The 12,917-nt window shown below is 39.1% G+C and overlaps 1 protein-coding gene across 9 annotated transcripts in view; it reads left to right on the top strand.

The window, feature by feature from the left end:
* CYRIA (CYFIP related Rac1 interactor A) overlaps positions 1 to 12,917 on the top strand; it is a 91,865-nt gene that overhangs the window by 54,687 nt on the left and 24,261 nt on the right. For 4 of the 9 annotated variants that reach the window (XM_075598392.1, XM_075598393.1, XM_075598395.1 and 1 more), the window contains one exon: positions 1,070 to 1,149. In XM_075598392.1, coding sequence (XP_075454507.1) covers positions 1,077 to 1,149 — 73 coding nt within the window. In that variant the 5' untranslated portion in view covers positions 1,070 to 1,076. Of the gene's footprint in view, positions 1 to 793; positions 874 to 1,069; positions 1,150 to 2,359; positions 2,425 to 12,917 lie in introns of those variants that run through there. The other 5 variants (XM_075598397.1, XM_075598398.1, XM_075598401.1 and 2 more) reach the window with 4 other exon arrangements.

Here is a 12,917-nt window from a genome sequence, read left to right as displayed (position 1 = left end):
CTTTCTCTCCCGAGAGGCAGGATATTTAGAGGATATAGCCTCTGACTTTCGAGGTGTAGGCGAATGTTTAAACATCTTGGCTTGTTATTTCTAAGTAAATTCAACTATCAGGTGGTAAACGTTGCATCGATTTTTGGTTTGGCAGTTTTTCATCCTCCACAATGTATCTTTGGGTACGTATATATTCTTGCAGGCGGCATTTTTTTTATGGTCATTAGGTGGGTTTTTTTTCTCCCTATAATATTTTTAAAAAAAATGTGTTTTTTTTTTTGGTTTTTTTTTAAAAATGTCTGCAGTTTCTGAAAGGGATGTTGAAGACCCAGCAATTTCACCCAATTCATTTCTTGACTTGTCTTGGAACACGTTGGTTTTCAATTATTTGCAGTCTCCTCAATCACCTGGCTAGATCTTTTTTAGAAGATGGCGACAAGTAAAATAACATGCTTTCATGACATGTCATTCTGTAGATGAGTTTTAGGGTTTTAAACTATTGAAAATCTTGTTTTGTTCCAACTAATATCAGATGTCATTAGTCTTTACAGAGCTTTCATGTGGACTTTTTTTTGTTGTTTTGAGCATCCAATAACCTTTCACTGATTAAAAACATCAATGTCAATTTTGATAGGTCGGTCTCCACTTGATTCCAAGTTTGTATCTGTTATACCCTGTAAATTAGATGACGTTTTTCTACAAATGTTGTAAATCCACGAGCACAAAGTGTCAAGTCCTTTGACTTCCACCGTATGAAATGATGCATTGATAACTATGTACTGTTTTGTATTGCATCCACTAGGTTTGCTGGGATGGGTAATCTTCTTAAGGTGCTTACCAGGGAAATTGAAAACTATCCACATTTTTTCCTGGATTTTGAAAGTAAGTTTAAAAAAGACGAATGGTCAGAAAATGGGCCAGCCGCTTTGCCCAGGGTTGTGAGCTGGTGAGATGGTATAACATGAAGATTGATACCTGTAACGTTGCACCGGATATGTCCACACGTCTGCATGTTTCTGAAAGCCTTTTCCACTTAGCACTTCTTTTTCTTTTTCTCTTCCTTTTTTCTATTTTTCAGGAGCCAAATGGGAAATCTTTTAAAAGTTCTCACTTGCACAGAGCTTGATCAGGGGCCAAACTTTTTCCTTGACTTTGAAAGTGAGCAAACCTCTCGCTTGGCTTTGATTTCTTTACTAATACTGTACACTGCATGCGTTCAGCAACAAGTATTACGATTTGCAAACAATCTGGTTTTCACTGATACAATGGCGTAAAGAACTGTAGTATTTGCTTGATAGAATGCTCAAATTGAGTTGGGAAAAGAAATTTGGGTCCAAATTACTCAAACTGAATTAAGAATGTTCTAAAATAAGCACAATTCTAATGGGAATTCTTGATTGTAGCAAATCTGAAGTAGCATGTTTTCTGTATTTTCATGGTTTGCTAAACTAATGTACCTACTTCATGTTGTAGATAGAAGTTGATCACAGAAAGTTGCACGTATATATGCGAATGCAAGTCTTTTTTTATTTCAACACTTGCAAACACCCCCCCGTATTGTGTGTTCCAGTTCTTCAATGCATCAATGACTTCTCTAATGTAAAACAAGTCTGATAATGTTTTATCAACGACAAAAATATACAGTATAGTGATTTTTCTGAAAATCAAAAGAACATGAAACTCTAAATGTCCTTTTTGAAATTATATAATACAAATTGAACTAGAAGACGGCACATAAGCAAAGAGCACTCGAGTAAATGCAAAAATAAAAAAACGGCTCTGAAACCCAGATTGCTGCTCTGACAGCAGTTTAATAGAAATGCTTGTTTTGTACCCAATTACCTTTTTAAAGGCAGATGTCATTTCAATCATTAATGTAGCATTAACGTATGAAAAAATGTCAACTTGTCGAGCACTTTTTTCTTTCCTGGAAATAGAGCAGTTTTCCCCTAAATTATTTCCAATAAAATAAAAGTGTATGCTGCAAGTCTCGCTATTTTTATTAACTAAAATAGAAAAAGATCACGGTTACCTAATTTAATTGTTGGGTAAATCCAGGATACTCATCAGAAGGGTGCAGCGCATCAGAACCACTGTCCCGGCAGCAGAGGGGGAGCCCAGAATTTGGCCTGGGCCCTGGTCCGGTTAGAGCTGTCGGCGGACATGAATATATAATTTAGTAATCCCTTACACCACTCCTAATGGAACAAATTAATTTTAATGAACACAATTAGTGCAGTCATGTTCCCATGTGTTAAAAAAGAAAAGAAAAAAAAAAGGTGTATATAATTGCAACTCTGTTTCTTATTCCTCTATTTTGTGCATTTGCAGTGTGGAGTATCTTTAAACGTGTGCTTGTTTTTTCTAGATTTGATATGATTGTTGCATGGTCTTCCAACTAACGTGCATGAATAACCTGTTTCATGGTGAAACGTATGTAAAAATATTTGTCAAAATCCCTAATTTCCCCCTCCCCCCCCTCAGTGCATACAGTATTTGATATTGCCATGTTTTTATCAACATTATTGTGTATTTGAAAGAACACATTCACACGGTTGGGTTATTCTATTATACATGCTCCATAGCAAGCTAACGAGCAATAATTCTTATTCTTTAGTATATTGAAAGCCACAAGTCTGCTCCCATAGCGTTTTCATTTTAACTCTGTTTTAATTTGTTCAGGTCTTACGATTTTAGAGTTCAATTTTGTTTTGGTTAATTGGGGTTATGGCTTTTAATCTGGTCAGCTATTTTAATTCCATGTTTAAGACAAACGTGAAAAGTGTGTTTCTGTTTAATAAATGTTATTTTATTGTAATATTTTCCATCTGGAACTCCATTGTTTACAAAAATATATCAATTTGGGACACTAAAAAAAACATTCTGCTAATCTGTCTGGAGCGTTAGTGGGTAAACCAGGAATACAAAACCTGTTCCACATAATCAAACATCCAAAAACTATAGCACACTCCAAATATTTAAATGGTTATTATTGCATCCAAAACAAGAAAAATGACAAAATTGGTGACATCACGAGCGTAGATGGCTCTTGACAAAGACATGTAGTCTCTAAACAGCACAGATTTGAAATGCTTTCTAGTTTCGGGTGCATTAAAATAATAACCATTTAAATATTGTTGGGTAAGTGCTGTGGTTTTTGTACGTCTCTATTGATTTTGTTGTACGGTATTTTTTATTGTATTGCTAACTTAGAATTGCACATTTAGTAACTTGCATCACACACTTGATTTATAAATTTTTTGGAAAAATCCTATTGAACGTCAAACTAAACGTCTAACTTTTTTTGTTTGAAACTTAAAATCTGTATATAAATGTAAGTAATAAGACGGATGTGTTATCTTTACTGGCCCCTTTTTAAGTTTTTTTTTTTTGCCAAACCAGTTGTACTGTTTTTTTTTTTTTTACATTAATTTTTTTACTTCAATAGTTTTATGTGTGCAATCTCTAATTACCTATAGAACTGTATAGCTGCTAGTCAATTCGTTCTCCATGTATTGATAGGTCGAAATTTGGTGACATATTAAATGCTGGGATTTGTTTATATTCTGCTTGTCAGTCAGTGGAAGCTCATGAATATTCATGAGCACTACTGCACAGACATGTGCTAGAGGGAGGGCAGGGCTGACAAAGGGGAGTGCCAGGGCTTGTGACAGGACATGAAGGGGCAGTGCCTTAGCAAATGGCTGTTAAAATAGAATACAAGAAAATTGGTCTTTCAAAGTTGTTTTTTTAAAAACAGAAAATGCTAAAAGTATTTTTTCTTACTACAGAACTGATTTATTAAAAAAAACACATGCAGGATATTGACTGAACTGCAGCTTTAAATAGTATGGCTAGGATTTGTATAGCCGCGATACTTGGTATCACACGCCGATCTGACGGTAACTGCCGCTGACTTGACTAGGTTGGGTTCAGGTCAAGGTGCTAAACCCCACATTGCTGTTTAATTAATCCCGGCCTATGCTACAACCCCATGATTTGACTGGTTTCCAGGTATGTCCTTTACTTTTCCAGTATTGAATACTGTTTGCATAGTGTATTTTAGGCATACAGTAAATGGATGTTGTAGCTTACATATACCAAGTGCTTTTACTACCTTAGAAATGGTTACAGTACTGCAGGAGGGCCAACTCCAGACATTCACTGCCACCAAAAGGTCGGGTTTTAAGGATATCCCTGCTTCAGCACAAGGTGGCTGTCATTGACGGATTGATTTGAAACTGAAAGGCAGCCATTTAGTGAACCCTAGGAAAACAGGATCTGTGCTGATCGGTCACTGGAGAACGAATCGATCGGCAGCTTAGGTAATTAATTTTCAGTAAAGATAATCAAAGGCTGCATATATTAAAAACAAAAATAATATATATATTTTATTATTTAAGATGCTTGGATTGCCTTTTTAAAACCTGACCTGTTGTTGGTCATGAGGACTAGATTGCAACCCCTGCACTTCTATGTCCTGTTTTTGAGGGCCTTTTGACATTTCAATTGCTCTAGTTTTGGTTTCTACTTGTGTTGTGGCTTTAACTAAAAACTAAACCAAATTAATTTTAAATATACCGCTGGGCTAAGCTTGTAAGCAATATTTTTCAGTTTGCAAAACGAGGCATTAAAATTAAATTTTCCATTATTTCAAAGTAGACTTCTTGTCTCCATGACATTGCGTCTTACATGCGTCTGTCATCCTCAGTTCTGCAGCTTTCCATTTGAAGACCAAGTAAAAATAAAAAAAAGCACTCCAATCATTAAAGTATTTTCACATATTTCAAAAATGATTTAATTAGTTGCCCATAACACACATTACAAAAATAGGTAATGTTATCTTAAATGTGAATAAATACTTAATAAAATAATTGGTCATAGTGCATAAAATGCAGCAGCAAAACGGCGTAATATTTTTGCCACCATTGCATAATCCATCCCCGGAATGATCGCAATAAACAAATAAAATGTTCCATACCGTAAAATACTTTAAAGATGTAGTGTTCAGTTCTCAAGTCCACCGTGAATCGCAACCAATATGCAATAGTGTTGTAGTTCGTTAGGACTGTGCTCAAAATATTTTTGTAGTCACTTTATTTTCGATTGATTTCTATTTTTAATGGGTATAATGTTGGAAGGCTATATTTCTTTCCTTTTAAAATGTATTTATATTTGGCTGAGTAAGTTCAGCACCCCTTGATAGAAGGTTGCCGCCAATAGTTGAGCAGTTTTCATTGATTCAGTTTGTGTTCTCCTAATTGAAGTTAATGGAGATCTCTGAAAACCTGTCATATTAAGTCATACTATTTGGTTATGCCACATTGCCCAATGTAAAACAAATGGTAAATCAAAGCCCCAGCATAAGAGATTTAAAAGTTTGGTTTACGCATTAGAAAAGACAAATTCTGGACTCGCCATTTGGACGTCACCAGGGATGGAAGACTAACGAGGGACCCTCCTGAATAATATGGATAAAAATACATAAATTGACCCAAATATTTCAACAAAAAGGTAGCAGACGGTGCATCAGACCTCCACCTACCTTCAAACATGTCCGTAACATTTTTAAATGACGCAGCAAGAAGAATGACGCTTTTTTGGAGGAAGCCACTCCGCTCCAATTCCAGAAAATGGTGACCATGAGGAGGCCACAAAACTTGCCAGCAGAGCATAAACAGAGAAGCAGCAAAGTGAAATCACCAGGGACTTTCTGAAAGAGCTGTTTAGGAAATTCAGGAATCCCTGCAGCACTCCCTACAAGCGGATCTCCGCTGTGCAGTGCAGGAGATCCAAAACGAGATCGCCTCTCTGACCCAACGCAACACAGAGCTGAAAAATAAAATGGAGTCCCTCCAAATACAGGCCAACACCGACGAAGAGATACTAAACCTCAATGAAGAGATCAGACTACTAAAGGAAGACCAGGAGGATCAGGAGAAGAGAGAGGAGACAGAATATCCGCAATATCCCAGAGGGTGTCACAGCAGAGAATCTACAGCCTTACCTGACAGAAATCTTCATGAAGATTGACCCAGCCCTGGAGAAAAAGGAGCTCAGGATGGGCCCAGGGCCCCAGGTCGGAGGACCCAAATAGGAGGAGGGATGTGGTAGTCCGACAACACCACTACTCCACTAAAGAAACAATATCAATTTGCAGGGAAAAGGGGGACTAACTTCCAGAACTCAACTCTCCAGATATTCAGCGATCTAGCCAAATCGACCATCCTCAAGAGGAGAGAACTGAAACCGCTGACGACCCTGCTCAGAGAAAGAGGAATTCGATACAGATGGGGCTTCCCCTTCAGACTCCTGGTCACAAGAAATGGAATACCGCATACCCTGAAAATCCCAGAGGAGTCGGATGCCTTCCTGCAGAGCCTTGATCTAACACCACCAGAGGGAGGGGGACCGCAGCAGAAAGCACAGAGAACCGGATCCCCTGAAGGCCCAGCGTGCGTATCGGAGACACTAGCGGGACAACAGCAACAACGGAGGCTGACTAGCAGATGATGGTCAGGGGATGTGAGCCTACAATGAAATAGAAAACGAAGACTCCGAGTTTTTAAAACGCTAAAGTGGGTATCTTATTCCTCCAAGAGACCCAATTTAATACTCGACTCGCCCAATACATTCAAAAATACTTTCCCGACAGCCTACTTTTCCTCCTTTAGCAGTAAGAGAAGAGGGGTGATCATCCTAATGAAACAAGATGTCCCATTTAAAGCAGACATGGTGATCTCGGATCCAGAGGGCAGGTCCCAGGTTGTCCATGGATCCCTCGCGGGATCAGCACTGACATTGATTAACGGCTACATACCAAATGAAAACAGGCCGAATTTTTGAGGACGGTCCTAGAAGCAATTAATCCCCAACACCTATCCTCCCTGATTCTCTGTGGAAATGTAAACATGGTCATCTCACCAGAATTGGATGGGTCAACAACAAAGGGCCAAATGCACACGACACTAACCCAAAAAACATCAAAAAAATTCAGGGACCTATTGAGGGAATTCTCTCTGGTAGACTCCTGGAGAGCGGGGCAACAGGGACAGAGAGATAACACGTTCTTCCCCACCCGCACCAGACGTATTCCAGACTAGTGTCTCCTGGTAACCAAAAACGTCCTCTGCATCCTCCCGGCCCAAAATTGGCCCAATCACATGGTCTGACCACGCCCTGGTAGAACTGACCCTCTTTTGCCCCCTTTTACCAGAAATAAATCTCTCCACTGGAGGCTCAACGAATCACTGTTAAACCATATAGAAATTGTGGATAAAATTAAGCTTTCACTGGAGGACTACTTTAAAATAAACACCGGCTTCGTAAAGACCCCTTCAATGCTCTGTGAGGCCTAAATGCCATGATTAGAGGGGTTTTAATTTCAGTGGCCTCTCACAGGAAAAAAATAAAGCAAAAATGTATATAGAGAACTGTCGGACAAAATTATACAACTGGAACAAAAACATAAATCCAACCCATCAAAGACAATATACAAAGCCCTAACAGGGGCCAGACTGGAGCTATAAAAAAAAAAGCTCCAACTGGAGGGTGCTAAAATGGACTAACTCCCAAGATTATTATACCACTTTCAAACTCTCCCAGTCCATATCCCGAGAGGTGAACTACAGAACCAAATATTTCAGTTTATCTGGCAAGGGAAAAGACCCAGGATAGCCAGGTCCGTATTATAGTCCTCTAGATCAAGAGGAGGTCTGGGAGTCCCAGATATAAAAATACTTTTACGCTGCCCAACTGCGCCTAATAGTGGTATGGAACGGAAACCCATATTAATTCTGCTGGGTGGAAATAGAAACAAACTACACCAAGGATTGCCTGCTTCCAGCCCCACTGTGGCTGACAAAGAAAAAAGATTTAGGTCAAAGGGGACCAGAACTAGGTCCAACAAAATTCACTATGGGCATATGGACCAAAGTCGAGGCTAAATTCCAACTCACATCGGGCATCTCCCAGCTAGTTCCCCTCTTTGATAATCCAGACTTCCCACCAGGTATGGACACAGGTCATTATAACTGGTTCAAAAACAAAAATATGAGAACGATAGGAGACCACCTAGATAAATGGAAAATATTAAGGCTCCAGGACCTCAGACTGAAATGCCAAGCCCTGGACCTACCCCTCTTTCAATATTTACAGATTAGGCACTTCCCTATCCATTTAAAAAAAAGTTGGAATTTCTAGGGGGGGGGGGGGGGGGAACCAATGTATGTACCCAGAAAATGTGGAAAACGTAATTTAAAAATATATCTTTTGTTTTTTTTTACGAAAAAGACTAGTTCTTGAACGTTTTGTCCCACTATTACACATATTAGTTTTAATAAAGTGAAGGCAAATCGCTATATAACATGTTCATTACCATGTCTGGCTCGTGTTTTGTAATTCAAAGCTCCTATTGCTTTGCAGATTGAGACCTGGAACCGTCCATGTAAACAATGGATGCTTCTGCTGGGGGTTCACACGTAATTGGGGAACAAGATGCAGTGCAGTTGGGCTTCTCTGTTTTAGGAGGTGGTTTTTAGAAGATTCCTTCTAATGAATTGCTTTGCATCAATATATTTTACAGGACAAAACAAGGACATTTGTGGAGGGAAAATAAGTGACATTATCCCACCCTTGTGTTAATCCTTTATTTGGTGCGCAAAATCCCTTTGATTTTTTTTAAGCATTCTAGCAGATCATCTTTCTGATGGGCCATGCGGCTATATGTGGAGTATTTAATGTTGTCCCAACTCTTGCAGTCCCCTATGGCCTTGGGCTTTGAGTCTAATATCAATATTTTGAAGCCTAGGCATTATGAGATTATGTAATAAATGTCCCATAGTTGTCTTTTTCAAGGTTGCTTGAGCAAACAAACTTATATGTGGCCTTTGCTGAATATTTTCTGCTATACTGAATTGATCTTCTGTTTTTTGGATTTTTACCACAAGCATAAAGTCACACTTCTGTGGAACATGCACCTATGTATATCTGTTCCCTCAGTGTGTTCCTCAGTTCTGTGTTTTTTAAGAAATCCTGTTTGCTCAGCTTTTAAATCCTTCACTGTTAGACATGCAGAGCTTCTATAGCAGGGCTGCTGATGTTTTTGCTTCCAAGAATACGAATAACCATGATTCCCGAGTGGTTTCATGTTAACATGGTTAAGAAATACTGACCCAGATTAATTTATGTCCCGTGAGCACCATTTTAACAGAGATTCCTTCAAGTAACATGTATCGGTTAAAAAAAAAAAAAAAAAAAAAAAAAAATAACAACTCGTAATCTTGATGAAAATGGGTATGTTTGTGTGTGTGTATATGTATATCTCTATATCTGTATATCTCTATATATATCTATACACACACCACGATTTTAACTTAATTTCATAAATTTTCTTTAGAAAGGAGTCTACCTACTGTAATGCGAACATGTTTGTAACAAATTTCACCAAGATTAAACTATCTTTATATGTCAAATTAGGCGGCACTCCAGATATCAGTATAAATAACAAATGGTAAAGATGGTGCAAAGGTTTCAGTGGCGTGACCCTAGACCCTCCCAAATTAAAAATAGAACACCCAACTAGGTTCCCAGAACTCAGCAGTAAGAAAGGATATGGAGAAAAGGGATAGGCCATATATATCTGTATTGGTAACACTTTTTTCCCCCTTTTTCTCCCAGCATGTTTGCATGTGGGGTTTTGGCGTTAATGGAGAAAATTGCAAAACAGTCGATCACAGATTCCTACCCCCCCTCTGTTATCACCCAACACCCGCATGCATTAGCTCTGTATCGCACAGTTATAATGCTCATATAGCTATTCCTGAATAGGACGTTAAATAGACACATTTTTTTTTGTTTAATGACACATATTACCTACTTAACGACCTTTAGTGAATTCAGTTAACTTACCTCAATACATCTCCTCTGCACTCATTAATGTGCGGGGGAACAGTGCAGTCAACTCCTCCCCTATTACTGGCAGCCTCCCCCTCGCCTGGGAAAAAAACGCCTCACACTGGGGGTGCAGGCTGAGAGGAGGAGACCAGGACATATATATATATATATTTATTTTCATCGGGAATAACAAAAATATAGATTTAATGTCATTGTTTCTACTTTATTGCAGTGCCAATATTTAAGTTTCCCTTTTGGATTTAAATCCATTCCAGAATAGAGGCTTTTCCAGTCCTCGACTGCACAAATCGTGCACCAACGAGACTCCGGTTCCAGAAATAATGTATCTGCTTTTGCAGGTAAACCTGCTATTTACTTAAGTTATAATCCCAGAAGAACAGGGCATTACTGGCCAATAATGCCCAGCTGGAAGAGTTGAAGGCCCGAGGCGAAGCCGAGGGACTTTAACCCAGCCAGGGCATTATTGGCCAGTAATGCCCAGTTCTGAGGGGATTATTACTATTATAGGCTAAATGTAGGCTTATTTCATAAATAGACTCTCTTGTATAGTTAAATAGATTTTTTTTTTATTATTATTAAAATAAAATGGTAAATACATGAAACCACCTATATGCACGCTTACACTGCAGATATCTATATCCACACACACACCAGCTCAACACACACAAACTGCTGCTACACACACACACCACACACACACACACCACACACACACACACACCACACACACCACACACACACACACACACATACACACACACACACACACACACACCAGCACCTCTACACACACAGCAGCTCTACACACAAGCACACACAACACACCACCTCCTCTACACACAACACAGCAGTTCTACACACACAAACTCTGCTGCTACACACACGCTACACCCATAAACGCTGCTACTGACACACACACACACACACACACACAGTAGCTCTATACACACACAGTAGCTCTATACACACACACACACACACACACACACCAGCTCTACACACACAAACTGCTGCTACACATACAACAGCACAACACACACACTGCAGCCACAATAAAAATGCAGATACGTACTAAACTTTGCACTCTCCCCCCCCACCTCTACACACAACACAGCACCTCTACACACTCCCCACACACCACACACACACACCACTGCACCTCTATACACAACACAGTACATTTACACACGCAACATACACACACAACACAGCACCTCTATACACACACACACACACACAAACTTCTGCTACACACACATGCTACACCCATAAACACTGCTGCTGACACTGACACACACACACTGGAGCTCTATACACACACAGCACCTCTACACAGATATACAACATAACAGCACACACTGCTACTGACACACTCACACACAAACTGCAGCCACAAACAAATTGCAGACAGCCACTTCTTTGCAGATCCCCCCCCCCCCCAATTCAACTGAATCTGCTCAGAAAATCTGTCAGCTCGGGAGGGGGGAGGAGTCAAACCGTGGCTGATACTTTTTGACCAATTCCCTGCCCTGTCTCAGAGCTGTTAGTTCATTCTAACCAATCCCCTGCCCTGTCTCAGCTGTTCTGAAAGCTGATTGGCTGGAAATAAACAGATTAAAAACTGCACTTTGCAAGCTGCTAAAATTCCGGGCATTACTGATTGGTTAAAATTCCGGGCATTATCCAATCAGAGAGAAGGGTTTTCAATAATGCCCTGAATTTTACTGCTTTAGCCTATAATAATAATTAACTATTTTATTTGGTTGCTAAGCATTTATTTTGCGGAAGCAGTGGCTCAGTGACTTAAGGCACGGACTAAGAAACAAAATAACACTGATTTTGAAGTAATGCGAGGGCCTGGTTCAAATCCCAGTGTCATTTACTTGGGCAAGTCACGATCTCCCTGTGTGTAAGAGCTAAAGCGCAGGGACCCGTTTTACATAAGAAAAATAGGAATATTATAAAACAAAGTTGTACAATAGAACTTCTTTATCAGTAGAATATTAAAGTAGTTTCTCAGATTCGTACGTGGGGAATTGAACATGTTAAACTAGTGTTGTGCTCCAAGAGATTTGAATTATGAGATGACATGTAATCTTAATTGAAATCCATGTATTCAATTATTTTTTGTGACCACTTATTTGAAGCATTATTCAAGTCAAGTAAAAAAAATCAATATTATTTATATTAACACAGTGAATATATATCTATATAGCTATCAGATAAGAGATCAACACTCTAATCTTGCCAATAATTGTAATGAACACTAACAGACCATACTTCTTGATCCAATTCACCACTTGACCCATTGCTACCTGTATCCATAATCCAATTACAATTAAATCATTGGGCGATAAGAGGGGTGGATGCTCTACTAGGGTACAATTTAACAGTCTGCGTGTATTAATATCAGCATAGGCACTTGTGCAATCAAAAATACATAATGTCAATTCAGATATCCTTACTTATTGCAAACCATCCACGTTATGGTGTTTATGAAATCGTATATCTTAGAAAATATGTCCTTAATGTCTGACCTGCAGTTGGGGGCAGGAAAATCTGCGTGGCCCATGCATACTATTTCCTGTCCACGGAAGCTTTCTCAAAACACTGGAAGGGTTGACTTTCCCTGGTTCTGTCTTGTATGCTTTTACTTAGGTCTAATGTCTCAACCTAGCACTATCCCCAACCCAGGTGTAGACAATGATATATACAGTAGCATCAACTACTGCAATAAATAAACTGGTATCAGATTAAAAAATCAAATCAAAACAACACATACAAAATTACACCTATTCCCTTTAGGGAAAACTAACTACACCGTAGCTTTAGCCCTTGCTAACTGGATGGCCAGCTAAGCTAGTTCCTAAACCAAAACATGCCCTGACATATTCCACAGTATAACAGTCTCTGTGCATAGAACAAAGTGTTTTTGCTTATCTGTTAGTCCTTTGAAGCAGACGTCGCTGTTTCAGCATGGTCGCTCCTCCTTTTTTCCTAGGGGAACTCAG

The sequence above is a fragment of the Ascaphus truei genome, chromosome 4 (assembly GCF_040206685.1).
Source record: "Ascaphus truei isolate aAscTru1 chromosome 4, aAscTru1.hap1, whole genome shotgun sequence".
NCBI lineage: Eukaryota > Metazoa > Chordata > Amphibia > Anura > Ascaphidae > Ascaphus > Ascaphus truei.
Note: the sequence above shows the minus strand (reverse complement) of the source record. Positions and strands in the feature narration are given on the sequence as shown.